We start from the raw sequence: 20,119 nt of genomic DNA on the forward strand, positions 1-20,119 counted from the left end.
TGTCATCATACTGGGTATTTTATGTCAAGTGTTTCCTTTTTCCCACACTTGCTTTAAGTTCTAGCAGCAGCAGTTCTAACCAGTGTTAGCAAGTTCTAACACTGGTTAAAAGGTTTTGTTCTTCCTTTAAACTGGTCTTTAAAAATACTGCTGGAACTTTGCACTTTACGACTGCCCACCCAAAGAAGTCATACAAATGTTGATCTAAAAATGCATGCAGGACTTGCCTTGATGCTTTTTATCAGCCCAACTTGTTCTAATAAATATAAGCTGCAGCAGTACAGTCTGAAAACACAATATCCTCAGTACAAAGAGGATTTCGTGCTGAACACCAATTTGACTGACTTCTTAAGGAGGAAGTGTCAGACCCCCAGGAGCCACACCTGACTGTTTTAAAAGGCACCGCGCATTGTTTTGTCTTCCTCCTGATTACTAAGGCAGGCTGTAATAATGACCAGCAGTGAGACGCACCATCCGGGAAGGATGCACACAAACTCATACTCACACAAAAACACACTCTCTTGCATGTCCTTCAAAGCTAGAGTCCCCCCAAGTATGATGACACTACAAGAATTTGGCACGTAAAAAGTAGAAGTTTATAATTTTTTTATTATTTTGAAAATGTGTGTTTAAGTATCTGGTTCTGTTTCTCTGGCCGTTTTTCACCTAGCGGATTCAGCTCAGTCAGCCTTGGGTAGGTAGCTTGCCGTACTCAGATTCCTGCCATATTTCTGGATGGACACTGAACCCGATCCATGCTGCCACAGTGTGGCACGGGCTAGAGTTTTCCCTTACTCTCCCTCTCTCTCTCACACACACACACACACACACACACACACACACACACACACACACACACACACACACACACACACACACACACACACACACACACACACACACACACACGCACACGCACACACACACACATACCATGTATACATCACTTCAGGGGACATTACATTGACTTACATGCATTTCCTTGAGACTTATCCTAACCTTAACCATAACCAACACATGCCTAACCCTAACCCTTACCCTTAACCTTACCCTTACCCTAACCCTAAACCTAACCAAGTCTTCACCCTAAAATTAATGATTCCCCTCATGGGGACCTCCAATTTGTCCCCATAAGGGAGGCGAGTCCCCACACGTGACTGTGTAAACAGATTTAGGTCCCCACAAGTATAGTAATGCTAGGCCACACACACACACACACACACACACACACACACACACACACACACACACACACACACACACACACACACACACACACACACACACACACACACACACACACACACACACACACACATCCTCCCTGGTATCTCAAATAAAGACACAGAAAGAATGACGTGCAATATGCTTGCGTATATTCTTATTCATGCATGCACATTCCTTACAGTCTCTGTCCTTATCTTTCTGCGAGTGTCACTGACCCACCCTGACGTGATTGTTACTGACATGCATCACCGTGTTCCTTAATTAATAGTAAGAATGAAGGGAAACCTGTTCGCATTTACCGACCAAACCATTTTCTTGACGTTGTTGCTCAGGTTTAGATCAGAAGATTGATACTGCTCATTATCTTGAGCAACAGATAGAGCTGAGTTTGCGTAAATACTGGAATCAAGATAAATAGCTAGCTTGGCTCTGTCTAAAGGTAACATGGTAAGAGAGCAGAATCAAAATGTACAAGACTGTAACTTTGAGTTTTGGTATTTACGAATCAAACAATAAATCAGTTCTTTAGACCGTGTGCTGTCCCCGTGCGATATTTAAATGTCCTCATTGAGCAAGAGCACAATAGGAGTGCAATACAGTGTGTTTAAATGGTTTTCCTCAGGAATGGCCTCCATTATAAAAGGGGAACTTTACTACCACTCAGTGACAACATCAATGACATCACCAGGTGCCACTGTGTCTGTCTGCACGACCCAGTCAGTGTCTGACACTGTTACACACTCACGCACAGATGCACACTCTCTCTATTTAAGGACCAGTCAGACAGCACTGTCCTCCACCTGTCTCCAGTGTTACCTGCCCCAGTTATTAGCAGGGTCCCAGATCCCCACTGTAAGTGCACATGTCAACAGTGAAATTACAGGGCATTCACACACACATATTTGTTTTGCTTTTAAAAGGGTAATATCCGTCTGCACGCAAGCAATACATTTATTTCCTCCTTCTCTTGTTCTTTTCCCCCCCCCTACAAACCCAGAAATCAGAGCAGGTGAGGTTCAAAGACACACCAGAGAAAAGGACATGAAGAGAGGAGATGTGTAGGGATGATGGACACATTGGTGCTGTGTGTTTGTGTAATGACAAGGAGAAACTCATGCTTTTCAGCCCTGTTTCTCTGGTCAGTGCGGACTTCACCTGATTACAAAGCAGTGTCATTAGATCTAAGCTTTGTTCACCCACTTAGCTCGCTTTTGACAAACTAATTAAGACAAGAAAGTCTCTTCAGAAGTCTGAGGTGAGAGTCTGTGTCCTGAAATGCGACTGTTAGTCTTTGGCAAAACTTGAGATGGTGTAGTAGTGGGAAGAAGTGCCCTGACAAGTTTGACGAGAATGAAAACATAGTGTGACAAATACAAATTGCTTCGACTAAAAGATAAAGGTCTGTTTTCAAATAATGACAAATAGTTTTTATGTTTACTGGAATTACCATTGGTTTATCATCAGTATAAAAAAGCTGCGTGCATTCCCAAGTGATCAAAGACTCTAGCGCCAGCTTTTTTCAAAAACCTGACCTTTTATTCTCTCCTCTTTCACCAAGTTCACTTTGGGTAACCTGAGTGCTCTCTTTCCCTATTCAACATGATCAGTACAAACAATGACAAACTTCCCTTCTCCTCAGGGTGATTGACTCGGTCTTATTGTCGCTCTTATTATGTGTTTTTTCTGCTGAAAGAACTCATGACTGTACGTCTGAATAGAAACTGACAGAACCTTATTAGAGGTGGAATCTGTCGACCTAAAACAGCCACAAATGAAGTCACCGCTAGACAGCATAGGACTTGTTTCGCACAAATTAATGGTTGTTCTTTTGTCAATGATCGACACATTATATTAGTCACTGTGTTTTGGCTGTCAATGGCACAGCCTAAAACATGAACCAACTTTACCTTGGTGAGCAGACGTGCTGTATACATGATGACAAATGCATTAAGCATTTCCTATCATTTCTGCACCAATCACATCCGTCTTCCGTGCATGCTGTAATTTCCCTGACTGGATCCTCAAAAACATCCTGTTGTCTGAGGACATCTGAGGGGCCAGGTTGGACTGACCCTCCACCACATCACACACAGGACAGAGCACAGACTGTTATGCTGGCCCCGGCTAATGACAGCCGAATGAGAGAAACGGGCAGGAAGCTGTCCCCTGTGATCTCTGTATTTAAAAGCGTCCTTATTATTGCTTGAGTATTGTTTTGTCGCGTTGGGATCCCTTTGGACTGCTATTATTAAGTCCAAGGACTGTGACTGTGACAGTATATTTTAGCTGCTGAGATAAAGAAGCATAGACATCCCTTATTGCAATTATGGCCATTATGATTAATAAGCAATATAAACTATTTTTGTAAGAAATTGCCACAATAACTTGCACCAAAGTCTATTTATATGACCTACAATGATAAGCATGTCTCTCTATAATCACAAAATTAATTAAATTAAAACAATTTAAAACATCTTTCCCCAGACCCTGAATTAAAAAAAGGAAACTTTTTTTAAATGGCTGTTTAAATACTCTTTCATGATAAAAAATACTAAAAGTCTTATGTTTATCAAACAAAATAGATACAATCTTAACATCGAGTGACATTGTTAGGTAAATAACATGAAGTATAATATGTGTAATATGTTTTACTGTTTTAGAAGTGCATTTTTTAGGTTGCCTTTTACTTTCGAAATAGACTATTAAAGACCTAACAAAGACTAAAGAACGAATTACCAAGATTCAAGGCGCTGCTTTCTGCAATTATTTCATTATTTCATTGATTTACTCTGTGAGTAAGAACAGCAAAGGGAAGCGAAAGTATTTAGATGCTTATATGTTACAAAGTTCTTATCAGAATATTACAAACTGAACATTCAGTGACCAACATATCTTTGCATGTGGTTCTTCATATCTTGTGTTGTTATAGTTAACATGATCAACAGTTTCCTTTCTACTTTATACACCTTTACAAAATGCGCTGCTCCACAGGAACCGCAATGAGTAAGGCCGTAGAGATTTATGAATGAGTTAACCTTGTGTTAACCCTGAGCAGCGAAACACAACAGGTGGTCATCCTCCTTTGTCCGCTGCAACAGAGACAGGTGCTTCCGACTATGGTGGACAGATCACTGTTGACCCTGGACAATGGAGGAAAACAGGGGAACAAGAAGGTCTAATCCATGCATGGCCACTTCCAGCCCAGCCCAAGTCTATGTCAAACACACAAATGCATAAACCCACCCACTCTATGAGAATAAATAGTCCATATTTCAATGCAAACATAAACAACCTCCTTCAAACTGTCAGTGTTTTTCTCTCCCTGGTTTGTTAGGGAAACAGAGGCGTCAGAGGACAATAGTTCTGTGACCCATAACTGAGCCTGACATAGGCAAACAGGAAGAGATCCCCTTTGCTTAGTGGGGTATCCTGACTCCGGCTTAAAGAAGGGAAGAAGAATGGAGTAGTGGGGGAACGGGGGAAGGGGAGACCACTCTTTGACCCATAATATCCACCTACATTGCAGGAAACAAAGGTAGAGCTGCAATTAAAGCTTATTTTCGTCATCGATTCATCTGCTGATAATTATCTAGATATGTCTGTCTGTAAAATGGTGGAAAATAGGGAAATGTGTTGATACAATTTCGTCAAAGTCCAACGGTGATATCTTTAAATGTCTGGTTTTGTCAATCCAGATTTAGAATATATTCAATGTATGTGATATGAAACATAGACCGGCAACATATCCTATATTTGAGAGGCTTAAAACAGCATTCCTGCCATTTTGCATACAAAATGCTTTCATGATATATTGATAGAAGTTGGCAATCATTTTTCTGTCAGTCTAAAAATCGAATAATCAACTATTGTTTGTAGCTTTAAACAGAAGAGACCAAAACACACACTCCCTGAGCCAGAAGAAAAATCAATTGACCTGAGATCAACAATGACCCTTACTATGACACAAACATACCAACATTTTTCTACACAAAGAAAAACTAAACATGGTGTCTTATATTTACTCTGGCTGCACTAAGCTCCTCTCTTTCTCCACTTTCACTGTGCATTCACCTGTGAGAATGCAACCACCTCATGTTCCTCTGAAATCTGGCTCTGTTCCTCTGAAATCTGGCTCTGTTGCATGACGGCTCTGACGCTCCAGGCCAAATCTGAAAGTAACACTTCAGAGGCATCTCACTGTATGATCAGCGGTGGTATCCAAACAATGGGTTTCCTTTTTGCCGGAAACACTGCCGTGTAATTAAACTTGTCTCAAGACTCTTATCTGCATTGTTGTAGAATGACTTACAGTCACAATGTGGCATCTCAAAAGATAACAACACATTCAACAAGGTGTTGGTTACCATTGAATAATATAGTCAGTTGGAAGTATGTTTTTGCATTTTTAAGAGCAGATAAAACCAACCAAACAGTTGGGTGTCCCAGAAAGTCATGTTATAGAAAGTTACCTGTTAAAATGAATCCTTCACCTAGTGGATCTACTCATTTCCTCAAGCTACCTCAGTGGGCCTTATCTCATGTTATCAGTCCTTAAGAGTAAATGTCAATGATGATGACGGTCAAATCAGGACTGATTGATTAAGTAAGGAGAGACAGGAAGGGAGGGGAGGATGATGAGCAGAAAGAAAGAAGGGTTGACCTCTATCCTTCTCTGTCACGTAGATAAGAGTGGTGATGGAGATTCCCGGTGGACTTGGATAACCTTTTTCTAAAGGTGCAACATCACCATTTGCAACTAACCCATTTTCTCTGCATTATTAGATTATTTTTTGGGGGGAAATAGGGCCATAGTTGTTCCATAAATACTTTTGCCTTATGTTTTAGATTTGGTAACATTTTTAACGGGTGACTTACCACATTATTTTTCACAACATCAATACTCATGCAAATTAGCCTTGGACTGTAGGCCTACCTTTGTATTCTGGTCCGACAGTAGAATTAATAAATAAAATCCCTGTGAAGAACAGAAAGTAAAGTATCTTCTTAATTATACAAACGTGTTTTTTAATCAAATAATAAATAATCAAATAGATAATATCGCCACATATTGGCTTATATTAAATGGAAAGCCAAATCAACTTATGAAACTTTCATTCCCATGTTCACAAGTAAGCTTGAAAGAAGCAATTGAATTTGCTACAGTAGTTTGCCAAAAAAAAATCATTTTTCTAAAGCTCCAGTTTGGTTGAATTAACTCAAAGGTAACCTGAACACATGTAGTATAAACTGCAGCAACACCATGTCAAACCTTAACATGTAATATTCATTGTCATTTTATTCAAGGCAGTTCAAATGTGTGGCTTGTAACGATAAACATATATATATATATATATATATATATATATATATATATATATATTATATGTATTAACAGGAACAAACTAAATGGATTTAATATTATTGAAGTGCTCAATCACTTATTTTAGCTTCAAATTAGATTATACACATTGCAAGTTTGAATTATTTTCATTTAAATCATCTTAACTCTGATTTGGAGGTTACATTAAATGACCTCTAAGAGTTTTAGCCAAATCTCCACATAGTTTATAAACTTAGTTGCACATTGTCTATATTCAGGAAACAGCTATGATTCTGTTCTGGTCTCTCGTCAGTAGAGGGCGCCCTGACACCGGTCTGATCCCCCCGGCAACCAGCGGGTTTCTCTTCAAAGCGCTCGTTGGCTGTGTGTAAGCAGAGCATCTTTCTGCCAAGCTTCCATCTCCTGAAGTTGATGTTTTACAGACTCCAGAGGGTCATTTCAAAACCACTCTTTCACTCTCTGAGGCAGCTCCTTTTGTTACGCAGTTCCCGAAAACTGACCTCCAAAATGTCTTTCCAGTATCCACAAGCTTACCGCGACGATGCAGTTGTAAGTTAATGTGGCTAGCTAACTAGCCTAGCTTGCTAGTACGCCGGGATGCTTAATCATCATGCTTTTCCATTCATTTGGTGTGAGCCTCTGCTTTGTTAGCATGCTAGTTAGCTTAGCATGCTCTGACAACCCAGACTGAGTTTGTTGACAAACGTCTGGGCAGTCGTTTCCAGTTAACCATAACTTTATTCACTCTTCCTATATTCATTCTTAGTTAACATTTCTTTGCTGTTTAGCTAACGCTGCAAACCAATCTGAACGTGCTAGCTTGGTTGCATTAGTCTGTTGTATTGCCACACCTAATGTTACCTAGCTGGTTCTAATTTTAACCGCTGTCATTGCTATTTCTCCTCCCTCAGATGGATGTCTATCACGACGACAAAGTACCAGATCCATACAGCTGGCTGGAGGACCCGGACAGTGAAAAGACACAGGTAAATTATAGTTTATTGCCATATTTTGCATAGAATATTAGTTTGTTAAACTGGATTTTGTGTTTATATTTCTGCACTGATATCTCTTGTTTTATAATTGCTTAAAGGTACAGGTCACCATTATGTAAACAAAAGACTGATGTTAGTATGTAATTGGCATTTATCACCACCAGCCGTAGGTTTATTTGATATCACCAGGGGTCTGTCCCTAGAGGGCTGTTCACTGAGTGATCTGGGTAACTGCTCAGTCAAACCTGGAGCATAAGGTAAACACACCTGTTGTGATTTTAATCGGCAACTTTATTCAGATACATCTGTTTCTTTGAACTGTCTGCAGGGATTTAAATACATTGATGTGTACTACCTCTTGGTCTTATATCTTCTTCCATCAGGCCTTTGTCACCGCCCAGAACCAGCTGACTGTGCCATATTTAGAGAGCTGCGAGGTGCGAGACCTGTTCAAGGAGCGCATGACTGAGCTGTATGACTACCCCAAGTACAGCTGTCCCTTCAAGAGAGGGGACAAGTGAGTGATAACAATATCATGTTGTCACAACTCTGTGGAGCACATGTGTAAAAGATCCTTTTTCATCATAATAATTATTCTCTTCCTTTTCAGGTACTTTCACTTCTACAACACAGGGCTCCAGAACCAGAGTGTGATGTACATGCAGGATAGCCTGGATGCTGAGCCTAAAGTCTTCTTAGATCCAAACACATTTTCTGAAGATGGAACTGTTGCCCTGCGAGGTAACGACGACACAATGTCTTTTATCACTGATGTTATTTTATTACAGGCTTTGTTATTCTTTTAACTATTCCTCATGCTTTTTTCACATATTGTGCAATTCTGCTATTCTGGATATTGTACTCTTTGATAATAAATTATATTATATTATACCGTATTCACAGTACGCATGACTTCATCTCATAAATCATCCCTCAAGACACATTTTTACAATTTGGCTTTATCTATTTTAATTTGTTGACAGTTATTTTTTTATTTGATTGCTCGTTTGCGTTATTTTATTAGTCCTTGTTTGCAAAGTAATTTTTTTAAGTGTTACTATTATAATTATGTATTTCATTGTTATTTCTGCATTTTATTTCAAAGCCTTAGCCCCATGCACTGGCACAGATTCACAGAATGGTTTCTCAATATGGTAATATCGACGGAAAATGTAAAACCGTCGTGTCCAGAAATAACCTGTTATTTATAGCATCAACATGTACAGCTAATTAAGGAATGTAGCCTTTCTCTGATGTCTTTGTTAACGTCCCGTTTTCTGTTCCTCTGTTCACTTCAAGGCTACGCATTCTCTGAGGACGGAGAGAACCTGGCGTACGGAACCAGCGCCAGCGGTTCGGACTGGGTGGAGATCTGCTTCCTGCAGGTAGAAGGGGCCAAGGCTCTGGAGGATCGCCTGGAGCGAGTCAAGTTCAGCTGCATGTCCTGGACTCATGATGGGAAGGGTCTCTTCTACAACTCTTACCCAGAGCAGAAGGGAAAGAGTGACGGTGAGGTCAAGACCGTGTTGGCTGCGTATTCCTGCCTGAATTTCCCTCAGAATGATGAGATTATATCGCACCACCACACACACAGACTGTAATACCCCTGATGAGCAATAACACATATAACGGATGTGTAATATAATTCACGCTTTATTTTTCATTCAATTTATTTACATTTATATATTCACTGCTACTTTTTTTATCATGCTGTGCTTATCTGCAATTATTTTTTTACTTTAACTATTTTCATTATAATTCTTTTTTTTTGTACGTAAATCTATTCTCTCTACTTTACCTGTTCTATACTTCTGCTGTTGTAATAATGTAAATGTCCCCGTTGCGGGACAAATAAAGGAATTCTGATTGGCTAATAATTGGTAAAGCTAAATACCTGAAACATAGATTTTCTGAGGAAAGATAGATTTTGCTCTACATGCTTCACTTGCAGCTTCCACTGCTCCGACAGCTGTGATGGGTTGTTTCTGAAACCGTCAAATGTTTTGTCCTCTAGGCACTGAGACCTCCGCCAACCTGCACCAGAAGCTGTACTTCCATATTTTGGGGACTCCTCAGTCTGAGGATGTGCTGTGCGCTGAATTCCCCGACCACCCCAAATGGATGGCTGGAGCTGAGGTGTGCCAGAGAGTCATTTATACCATCCTAAAATCAAAAAACAAATAAAGACGAGAGCTGTGTTAGATATTTAGAGAGGGTTAAGTGATTGGATGTATATTGCAGGTATCAGACGATGGAGGCTACCTGCTGCTGTCGATCAGGGAGGGATGTGATCCGGTCAACAGGCTGTGGTACTGTGACCTGAAGACCACTCCTGAGGGAATTACAGGTACGTCAAGATTGTTGTTTTATTTTCTTGATCTTTCAGCATATCCATTGGTGTTTACCATTACCTCGTCATCATTGTAAGATTGACAGGTTTGTATGAGTTATATTTGAATACTGATACTATAAACTTTGTTAACTAGACTGCAAAATAGCACTTCCTCATTATTCTGTTAATGTGAAGTGATCTCATTATAGCGCTAAAATATCCCTCCTTTATGTTTAGGACTTTTGCCATGGGTGAAGCTGATCGACAACTTCGACGCTGAGTACGAGTACGTGACCAACGAGGGCACGTTGTTCACATTCAAGACCAACCTGGACGCCCCGCGGTACCGCCTCATCAACATCGACTTTGCCTCTCCGGCTCAGACCAACTGGAAGGAGCTCATCCCTCAACACGACAAGGATGTTATTGGTGAGCTGCTGCACCTTCCGTACGGTTAAAGTGTTAAAACTAGGCGTTTAACATTTTGAGGTCAACCGGAATACACATTTCAGCTTCTCATCTGCTGCCTTTCCCTTGTTTTCCCTGCAGTGTTTGCCACCTGTACTTTCTCCAGCTACGTGTTTGTGTGTTTCCTGCACGACGTGAAGAACGTGTTGAAAATGTACCGCCTGAGCTCGGGGGAGGAGCTGAGGACCTTCCCCCTCGACGTGGGCTCCGTGGTGGGCTTCACAGGACGGAAGAGGGACTCTGAGATCTTCTACTATTTCACCTCCTTCCTCTCCCCAGGTACAAGATGACTCTACATAGTGTTATGGTTGTTTGTGTAGTAGTTTTAGATGCTATATCTCTTTGATGCTATGTGTTGTTGGGGGAAAAGTGTAAATATGTATGCATTAAGTGCTGCAAAATGCACATGGGATTAAGGGAAGAAAACAACTATTTTGTGTCAAAATGATCGTACAATTGGACACAAAACTCACACTGGTGGCATAAAATACGCGCAAAAGTTGGTTATATTGTATCTTGCCACATGTCTAACAATGTTGAGGTTGCATTACGTATAGTTACTGTATAAAGATGTGACACGTTCTGCACATATAGTCAGATAGACGGTTCTTCTGATGTCCGGCAGTGACTCAGTCAGTAGGGGCTTGGACTGCGGTTCAAGTCCCCGACCAGACCTATTTGGAGTGTGGACTGGTACTTTGAGAGGTCCCAGTTCACCTCCTGCCCTGCCGTGGTGCCCTTGAGCAAGGCACCGGACGCCCGCCCACTCCCATTGCTCCCCGGGCGCTGTACACTAGCTCCTAGTACTAGACTCCTGGTACTAGGATGGGTTAAAAGCAGAGGCCAAATGTCACTGTGTGCTCTGCATGTGTGACCATTAAAGAGCGGGTTTCTTCTCTTGCATCCAGCCATCATTTACCACTGCGACCTGACGAAGGAGCCGCTGCAGCCGCACATCTTCAGAGAGGTCACTGTCAAAGGCTTCAGCCCCTCAGACTACCAGACCACCCAGGTAATGACAACATTCCAGACCTTATTTGATCTGTGTACACTATTTCTATCAAAGAATACTTCTTTGATAGAAATTCTTTTCATTTCAATATTGGTCACTGAAAGATGAAACGTTAATAGAGAAATGTTTTGTATCTGTTTTCCTTGAAAACCCTAAATATATGCCACTTCTTAAAGTACCAACCCAATATAACGGCTATGAATGACATTGACAAGGGAAAAATGAGCTAAGGTGTGTTCTGGTCCTGAACAATTTCTTGAGTTAGTGTGAATATTAAAACACATTTTCAACATAACATTAATAGTTTATTTGAAGTAAAGATAGTAACGCTTCTGTAAACTATGTTTCAGATGTATTGTTGTTCTCTCAATGAGCACAGTGACCCGAGAAAGTACATTGTTAAAATAAGAACAGATGACATACTTTTAAATGAGGGACTATTTTCCTGTCCTTTATCTGAGATTCAGGCCGATAACAAAAAGCCAGAAACCACATTTCTACCATGACAAATGCTGAGAAAGATGTATTTGATGTTATTCCCACTCCCATGTGTGTCCAAGAAACATTCCCTCTTATTTCCTGGCTCTGTTCCAAGTCCTACTTGTCTCCTGACGGTGTTTCTTTCTCTGTCGTTGCCAGATCTTCTACCCCTCCAAGGATGGCACAGAAATCCCCATGTTTATCGTCCACAAGAAGGGCCTCAAATTGGACGGCTCCCATCCAGGTTTTCTCTACGGCTACGGTGGTTTTAACATCTCCATCACGCCAAGCTACAGCGTGTCGCGGCTCATCTTTGTCCGACATCTGGGAGGAGTGCTGGCTGTCGCCAACATCCGAGGAGGGGGGGAGTACGGGGAGACCTGGCACAAAGGTGGGGGGGATTGTTCTCATACGTCTTGATTGTTGTCTCGATGTTTTAAAGTAATACCATTGCAAACTCCTCCTTTACGCACTTGTATTTCTCCCTTTTAGCCGGCATGTTAGCCAACAAGCAGAACTGCTTCAACGACTTCCAGTGCGCCGCTGAATATCTCGTGAAGGAGGGATACACTACTTCCTCCAAGCTGACGATCAACGGGGGCTCCAACGGGGGCCTGCTTGTAGGTATGTATGCAGCTGCCTGAGGAACGGCTCGCAGTGTTTCCCACAGATCTGAAATATACTTGGGCGGGTGGTGGTAAAAAAATATTTTAACAATATGTTTATTTATTGACTTTTCATTCCGGTATAATCATTTTGCGCAAAGATGGCACTGTTTGTCAGAGCACTTCATCCTTCTGGGATTTCATGAAGAACAGCTCCAACGCCTGTGTGTATGGGAACGCCTCTGGTGCTGGTCCATTAACTGCCAGTGTTTCCCACAGATCTGAAATATACTTGGGGGGGTGGTGGTAGCGGGGGGGGTTGAGGTGACGTGCAACAACATTAACCTTTCCGTTGGTCGTTTGTTAGCAGACCCTTCACGCGATGGCAGAGCGAACAGGTACAGGCAGGGTCCATAATGATAGCCCTATAGTTTAAATCTACTACCCGCACATGAACATATGGAAATGGGTTACTATTTTAAAAAAAAAAAATGTATTTAGGAACCTATCCATGTGATTTTTAGTGGGGGTCGACCTCAAATCCTCTAGGGGGGTACGATTTTTAATTTATTTTGGAGTAAATGCATCAATCTGGTGCACTTTGAGGGGAAAATAAAGAGACTAGATCTATGGAAACACCTATATTAAACAGAACTGTATACATTTCAATAATCATAAAATCATGGCCATAACCAATAACATACCATTTCCAATATGAAAAAAACACTGAAACTTGTTTATTAATTTATTTTTGGTTCATTTATAGTTGTGAGTGTGTCTGTGCTCCTGAATCAGCCTCTCCTGTCTCCCTCCTCTCCCCCCTCTCCCTCCTCTCCCCCCTTCTCCTCTTTGAGGCAGCAGCAAAGACTAGTTTTCTCTCAACAAGTTTTAAAAGTGTATCTTACCTTTTTTCACCTAGTTAACTTTTTATTTATTTATTCATGCATATTTTACTAATCACATTACATTTCATTTAGCTGACGCTTTTATCCAAAGCGACTTATAATGACCGATTATAGGGACATTCTCCCTGGAGTAACTAAGGGCTAAGTGCCTTACTCAAGGGCACACTAGTGGTGGTGTTCCTGGCGGGATTTGAACTCACAGCCTTCCGATCTTCAGCCCACCTCACTATCCATTAGAGATTAGACCAATCACTACCCTCTCAAATGGAAATATGTGTTTATATAAATGGTGACCACACCGTTTGAGACCCACTGAGAACTTAGACTAAGTTAACTATCTAAACACTCAAGAGAGTCCTTTACCTCACCTGAGCTGAGGTTATCCCGAGCTTGAATGACACACAGAGACCAATCAAGGGCTTTGATTTATGATCTGTATGACAGTGGCCATGTTGGCAGGCCACATCATGTGGACAGCCATCACCCTGTGTGAGGCAGGCCACTTAACAGGCCAGAAGGAGGCGATATCAGAGCAAGGGAGCGAGGGATCATTGTCCACAAGTTAATCGATCGCAGATGGCGTCGTGGTCACAGACGAATAAAAAAATAAAAACCTAAATGGGTCGCGAAATATACCTGGGCGGCCGTTAATATACCTGGGCGGCCGTTAGTATACCTGGGCGGCCGTTAGTATACCTGGGCGGCCGTTAGTATACCTGGGCGGCCGTTAGTATACCTGGGCGGCCGTTAGTATACCTGGGCGGCCCGTCCAAGTATAGTCTATGTGTGGGAAACCCTGGGCTCGTGGTCTGTTTCATCCATAAAAACCCTGAGTGGAGACGCCAAAGATTCAAACAAATCTTAAGCTATTACAATGAAAGTCTTTTTGCCGAAATGGAAGAGTTGGTGTTTTGATAAAAGGCTTTTATGTAAATGTCAGTAATTATTATTGTAAAAGCAAAGTGCAATGGAAACAGATTTAGCAAATAAAGGGTAACGTTAATGAGGCACATGATTAGCATTAAATTAAGTTTCTGTTCTGCTGACCAGATGAAAAACTTCCTTACATTAATACATGAAACCAACAGCAATGCCATAATTCCATCCAGTTTTTTAAAACATATTTGGTACAACTTACGCTCTTTTAAGTACATTTTGTTGCGCTCTCTTCCTCTGCAATGTTTTCCAACATGTTTTCCAATGGCACCACCTACTGCTCACCTTGAAGAACAACGCACAATAAACATTTAATATCTGTAGTGAAGGACAACAAGCATTTATTTGCATTTCCATTTTCACTTTTTCTCAAAATGTAGATATAATTTGCAACATGACTGGTTGGAAACCTGGCTTTAGTGTATTGAAACCCTTTGAAGGAAGCCTTAGTGCCCCTGTTGTGTCTGACTGTGTGTCTGACTGTTTCCTCTCCCAGCCGCCTGTGTGAACCAGCGGCCCGAGCTGTTCGGCTGTGCCGTCGCTCAGGTGGGCGTCATGGACATGCTGAAGTTCCACAAGTTCACCATCGGACACGCCTGGACCACAGACTTCGGCTGTTCTGAAGAGAAACCGCAGTTTGACTGGCTCATGAAGTAAGTGATCAGAAACCAGGCGCCTACTCTGGGCTCACAATCTTTCAGTGGGAGGACTCTTTGGATTGAAAACATAACCTTCAGAATATTTAACAGTTTCAATCAAATCAAGCTTTATTTATATCAAATCAAACTTTATTTATATAGCACTTTTAATTAGGGCTGTGCGATTATGGCAAAAATCATAATCACGATTATTTGGGTCAATAATTGATATCACGATTATTTTGACGATTATTCATTGACCATTTATTGAACTTTAAAACAAATAATATTTTACCAATAAACAAGATCAACAAATATGTTGGAGCGCACTTCCAAAACCATACTAAACATATATTAATATGATAAATAAAAATAAATTTAGACCAAAATAAATTAAATCAAATATGTTGCAGTGCACTGTCACAACCTACTGAAAACTCCTTAACATATAGCCAACATGGCAAATGCTGGTAGGGCTGCTCATGTCATCTCTTAAAGATTTTAGAACAGATACTTCCTTGCCAGGATGGAGAGCCGTGGGTAGAACTTCCGGGATTCCCTCCACCACTTTAGTGGGTCCTCCTCAGCATCCAGTGGCACTGCCTGGAGGTAGGACTGTAGCTCAAGAGCTATGGCCTTGTCCTTTTCCAGAGCAGGTTGAGGTTCTGCAGCTTGGTCTACGGTGGCCTTGAAGAAGCTCCCCAGTCCCTTCTTCTTTGGTGCAGCAGCATCCTCCGTGTCATCTGCAGGCACCGCTGGCGTCTCAAGAGGGGCGTTCTCCTTGGAGTATTATAAAGAAAATAGGAATGACATGTTTAATCAGACTAAATGGTTATGGGTATTAACATTTATACCTAGAATTACATTATAACACTTTGACAACACATTCATTCACTTAATTGTATTTACTGTCAAATCTGTCATTTTTATTTTTTATTATTATTACCATGAGTGCCATCACCCTCCTCATCTCAGTTGTCAGGCTGGCTTCAATGGATCCTCGATTGTCCTCACTGATATATTTGAGCTTGAACCTCGGGTCCAGGGCAGAGGCCATGTCAAGCAGCTCTTGTGTCGCTGCGTCATCATATTTGTCATTGAGATAGTCTAGTATCTTCTTTTTTATGAGGTCTGTGTCATCCTCCTGCACTGCCAGCAATGAGTTGTTGAAGAGGTGCAGGGTTGGTTTAAAAAAAAAAAAAAAGACACCCTTACATACTTCTCTCCAGAAAGTGCGTCTGTGAATTCCACCAGAGGGCAAAGCGACGTATTGATTGCCTCCAGTACATCAACGTCCTGCCACGTGAGGGAGAGATGTCTGGTTTTTCGGTCGCTGGAAAGGACCGGGTATTATTGCCCGGTCGTATTGCACTTTGTGGTTGTATTTCAGATGATTCAAGAGATTGGTTGTGTTAGCGTGTGGTGCCAACACAACCTGGTAACAAATCCTGCACTGTACTTTGTTTTGCTCCACGTCGGACTCCTGAAAGCCAAAGTACTTCCAAATAGTTGAAATAGTTGTACCCTTCTTTTTAACGAGTTGCTGCTCTTGTTCTGACCTCTTCGCTCACGCTGAACACTCGCAACACATGTCACTCCCACGTGGCCGAGTGGGCTTTTAGGGAGGGGCGAAAGCGCACCCAGCTAAATAATCGTATTTTGTCAATTATGCTGTTTTCATAATCGTCGCAAGCCATAATCGCGATTAAAAATACGATTAATTGCACAGCCCTACTTTTAATACACAAAGGTAACTCAAAGTCCTTCACTTCACAAACCAAACACATAGACAAGTACAAAATTACAATTAAATACAATTCAGTTAAAAGCCAAATTGAAAAAGGTGGGTCTTGAGTTTGCTCTTAAGGTATTCTTAAGAACTATTAATGTTTGTTGTTTGCTGCCAACACACAAGTTATTTATATTTCCCTAAATGTGAGCTAAATTCTGAAATCTGCACTTTCCCCTTTTTCCAGATACTCCCCGCTCCATAACATCCGCATCCCAGAAGGCAACGGGGTCCAGTACCCCTCAGTGCTCCTGCTGACCGGGGACCACGACGACCGGGTGGTGCCTCTGCACTCCCTGAAGTACATCGCCACCCTGCAGCACATCGTGGGGCGCAGCAGCAAGCAGACCAACCCTCTGTTCATCCTCGTGGACACGAAGTCTGGCCACGGCGCCGGGAAGCCCACCAGCAAGGTCATCCAGGAGGTGGCCGACACCTACGCCTTCATCGCCCGCTGTCTCAACATCTCCTGGGTCAAATAACTGCCCCTCCCGTTACACCGTGTCCTTTTGTTTTGTTTCTTCCGTTATTTACTACATCTTTGGGATACTGTTCACATCGGCTGTTTACACCTGGCCGACATTACTATACCTTTTTGTTCTTTATCCATCTTCCTCTCTCCCCTTCCTCTTAGAGTGAGCCTGTTATAGACTCACAGGACTCATCAACTATAAACCAACATTCAGCACTCACAGCTAATGTACCCTCTCCTGTAGGCCATTTGTGTAGTCCCAACGAGAGAAAGAATGACTACATTATCAGGTTTGTAAAGGGAAGGGGGTACTTTAACGATTACAGTTATCAGCCAATCAGCAGTTACAGTCATGAGGTGGAAGTGGGGCAAAAAAGTGTATTAGGTGATCATTTCAGCATCCTCTGAGCACTTCAATGTGATGCATATTATTTATTTTACATGTGTGCCTCCAGCATGTACAAGTATAAAGAAAATGCTGACACTGCAGTGAGAAACTTGAGTGAGTGTGTGTGTGTGTGTGTGTGTGTGTTTAAATGTCAGTCCCCCATTTTGTTCAGACTGATCATTTCTACCTCTTGACATGTGCTGATTGTTTGCCTTTAAAGGGAACAAAAGACAATGCCACAACTACAATAAACAACTTTTTAAACCTTGAGTTACCTTGCCAATTTTATTTTGTAAAATTATTATTTAAAGAGCTCAATTACAAATTGACACGTCAGTCACTGAGGAGAAAAAATATGGATTATAATAACACATTTAAAATGGCTGTTGCATACATGACTAACTGCATATAAAATACCCAACAAAAATCATATATGTGACTGTAAAACAGATGATTAAAAAAACAGATGATTAATTATGAATGATATAGTAATCAATTAGATTTGTCATGATTCAGATTTTTTTCTGATCATGTTTCCTGACTGACTGAGCGCTAAAATAAACAGACAGTCATGAACGGATTTTTTTTTTAAATCAACTTTATTTACATTTCTTACTGCAATGAATTAAATCCAAAGCATTTTAATGTAACATGTCCGGGTTTACTGCGGGCAATGGGAAGTAAGGGCGAAAGCAGCTGTAGGGTTTGGGTCTTCCACCAGGGGGCAGTCACCCTGGAAATGACAACACGTGCAGCAGGAGCAGAACATGAGGGTGGTCTGACAGAGGGCCCCATGTGAATTACTCAACATATATGTTCCGTGTTCAAGAACTTCTCTGATGTCCCACTTTCATGTTTATGGAGGGAAATTAAAGTGCAGTTACTTTTGAAAGACTCCATCAATTCCTCTAAAACTTTATCTTCTAAAGTCATTTCAGGATGGACATTTAATTCATCAAAAATAATAGAAGCAAAATATTTTCGACCAACTTTTTTCATAGGCTTTATATTATTCATTTATTTTTCATTTTAAAATGCATAACTTTCTGTTTGAAAACATAAATTGAACTTTTAAATTAAGTTCAAGCCTGTAACTGCAAAAGATTTACTAAAAAAGTAATAAGAAAATATTGTTATGGGCTAACCATTTATTTGTGTTTGCCATGTTATTTCCTTATGTTAAGAAATGTTCTTAAAATTCAACATTTCAATCACTCAAGGGAGAACGGGCTGTTCGGCCATGAGCTCAACAGCTGTGGAAAACCTGAGCCTAAACAGAGAATTTGGAGGACAAAAGCAAAATATCCATACATTCCTACGAATAACTCACTAATACAACAAGTATGTCATATAAATATACAAGCTTTCAATACATGAACAAAATGGACACATACCCTCCAGTAAAGTTTTATAAAAGTCCTCAAATGTTGCAGTTTATTGGGAAATCAAGGCACTGGAAATGAATTGGATGAAAAGCTTGTTACACCCAACTCCAAACATTTGGATGAAACTGGTAAGTGTTCATTTTAATAACTCATTCAAATAAATCCTTTTTAATTTGTGATTCAAGAATTAGATGAAAGTTGTCATTATAGTTTCACAATAGTCATATATTTGTAAATGTTCCAGTAAAACAAACTTTGAAACCAAGTGCAGGGCAATAGATTATCCTATATTTACATTTAAATCTAAAACCTCAGCTTCTGTGAAAAAAAGCTGAAAACTGAAGCCAGAAAAAGGGCTCACTTGCATTTCCTTTGTATCTACTGAGACCTTCTTACTTGTTGTTAAAACTATTTCCTTTAACTCTTTACTGAGACCTTCTTACTTGTTTTCTAAAACTAAACTATTTCCTTTAACTTTTCAGCTCTTCATGGATCTATTTGTTCCCCAACAGCTTTCTTACTAAACAACTTTCAAAGTAATGAATGAATAAAAGGTAAGTGGTCTAATAAATATTTAAAGAAACACAAATAACTATTATTTTATTTTATTAAATGCATTTTCAACTCGTTTTCAACTTAGCCCATGATTAGAAATTCAAAGTCTTTGCAGGTTCTGAAAAACAAATGTTATGCATGTAGATTTAACATATAATAAATAAATAAAAATGTATCCTGCCAATAAACATTCTATACCGGAAATGCAAAATTCAACAGTGTGGTAACACAAGGTGACATACCGTACATACTGGTTTGATCACTTTATTGTAAGCAAATCAAATATAAGTACAAAGGATAAACGGCAATCTCCCTTTTAATGTTAAGTTATGCAGTCTATTTAGGCGTATGTGTGCGCGTGCGTGCACGACAGAAGAATGCACCACCAGAGTGCGCGTGACAGTGAAACCCTGCAGGCCAGCATCCTGCACACTAAAAAGGCAAACCGTATTTTACATTATTTTAACCGAAACTGCTTATAAAGCAACTGTATTTATCTTACTTAAACATTTGATACTGTACAATATAACTTTAAACACATTTCAAACGTATCACGTAATATTCTTGTCAACTTGTGTGCTTAAAATCTCG

At 40.6% G+C, this 20,119-nt stretch overlaps 1 protein-coding gene across 1 annotated transcript; it reads left to right on the plus strand.

The window, feature by feature from the left end:
* Positions 1–6,905: 6,905 nt before the first annotated feature.
* Positions 6,906–17,858, plus strand: prep (prolyl endopeptidase). The gene is made up of 14 exons (XM_034231292.1): positions 6,906–7,117; positions 7,480–7,554; positions 7,947–8,080; positions 8,174–8,304; positions 8,863–9,072; positions 9,578–9,699; positions 9,805–9,910; positions 10,133–10,324; positions 10,445–10,642; positions 11,272–11,375; positions 12,015–12,246; positions 12,348–12,479; positions 14,798–14,954; positions 16,916–17,858. Exons 1-14 carry the CDS (start codon positions 6,980–6,982, stop codon positions 17,208–17,210), a joined length of 2,226 nt encoding a protein of 741 aa, XP_034087183.1. The 5' UTR covers positions 6,906–6,979; the 3' UTR covers positions 17,211–17,858.
* The last annotated feature ends 2,261 nt before the right edge of the window (positions 17,859–20,119 follow it).

This window comes from Gymnodraco acuticeps, unplaced genomic scaffold (assembly GCF_902827175.1).
Source record: "Gymnodraco acuticeps unplaced genomic scaffold, fGymAcu1.1, whole genome shotgun sequence".
Classification (NCBI taxonomy): Eukaryota; Metazoa; Chordata; class Actinopteri; order Perciformes; family Bathydraconidae; genus Gymnodraco; species Gymnodraco acuticeps.

Bases quoted from the DNA above. Each gene is read 5' to 3' on its own strand.
- prep (XM_034231292.1), top strand. From the start codon at position 6,980: ATGTTTTACAGACTCCAGAGGGTCATTTCAAAACCACTCTTTCACTCT. The intron at 8,305-8,862 runs GTAACGACGACA...GTTCACTTCAAG, and splicing joins TGGAACTGTTGCCCTGCGAG to GCTACGCATTCTCTGAGGAC. The intron at 9,911-10,132 runs GTACGTCAAGAT...CTTTATGTTTAG, and splicing joins CACTCCTGAGGGAATTACAG to GACTTTTGCCATGGGTGAAG.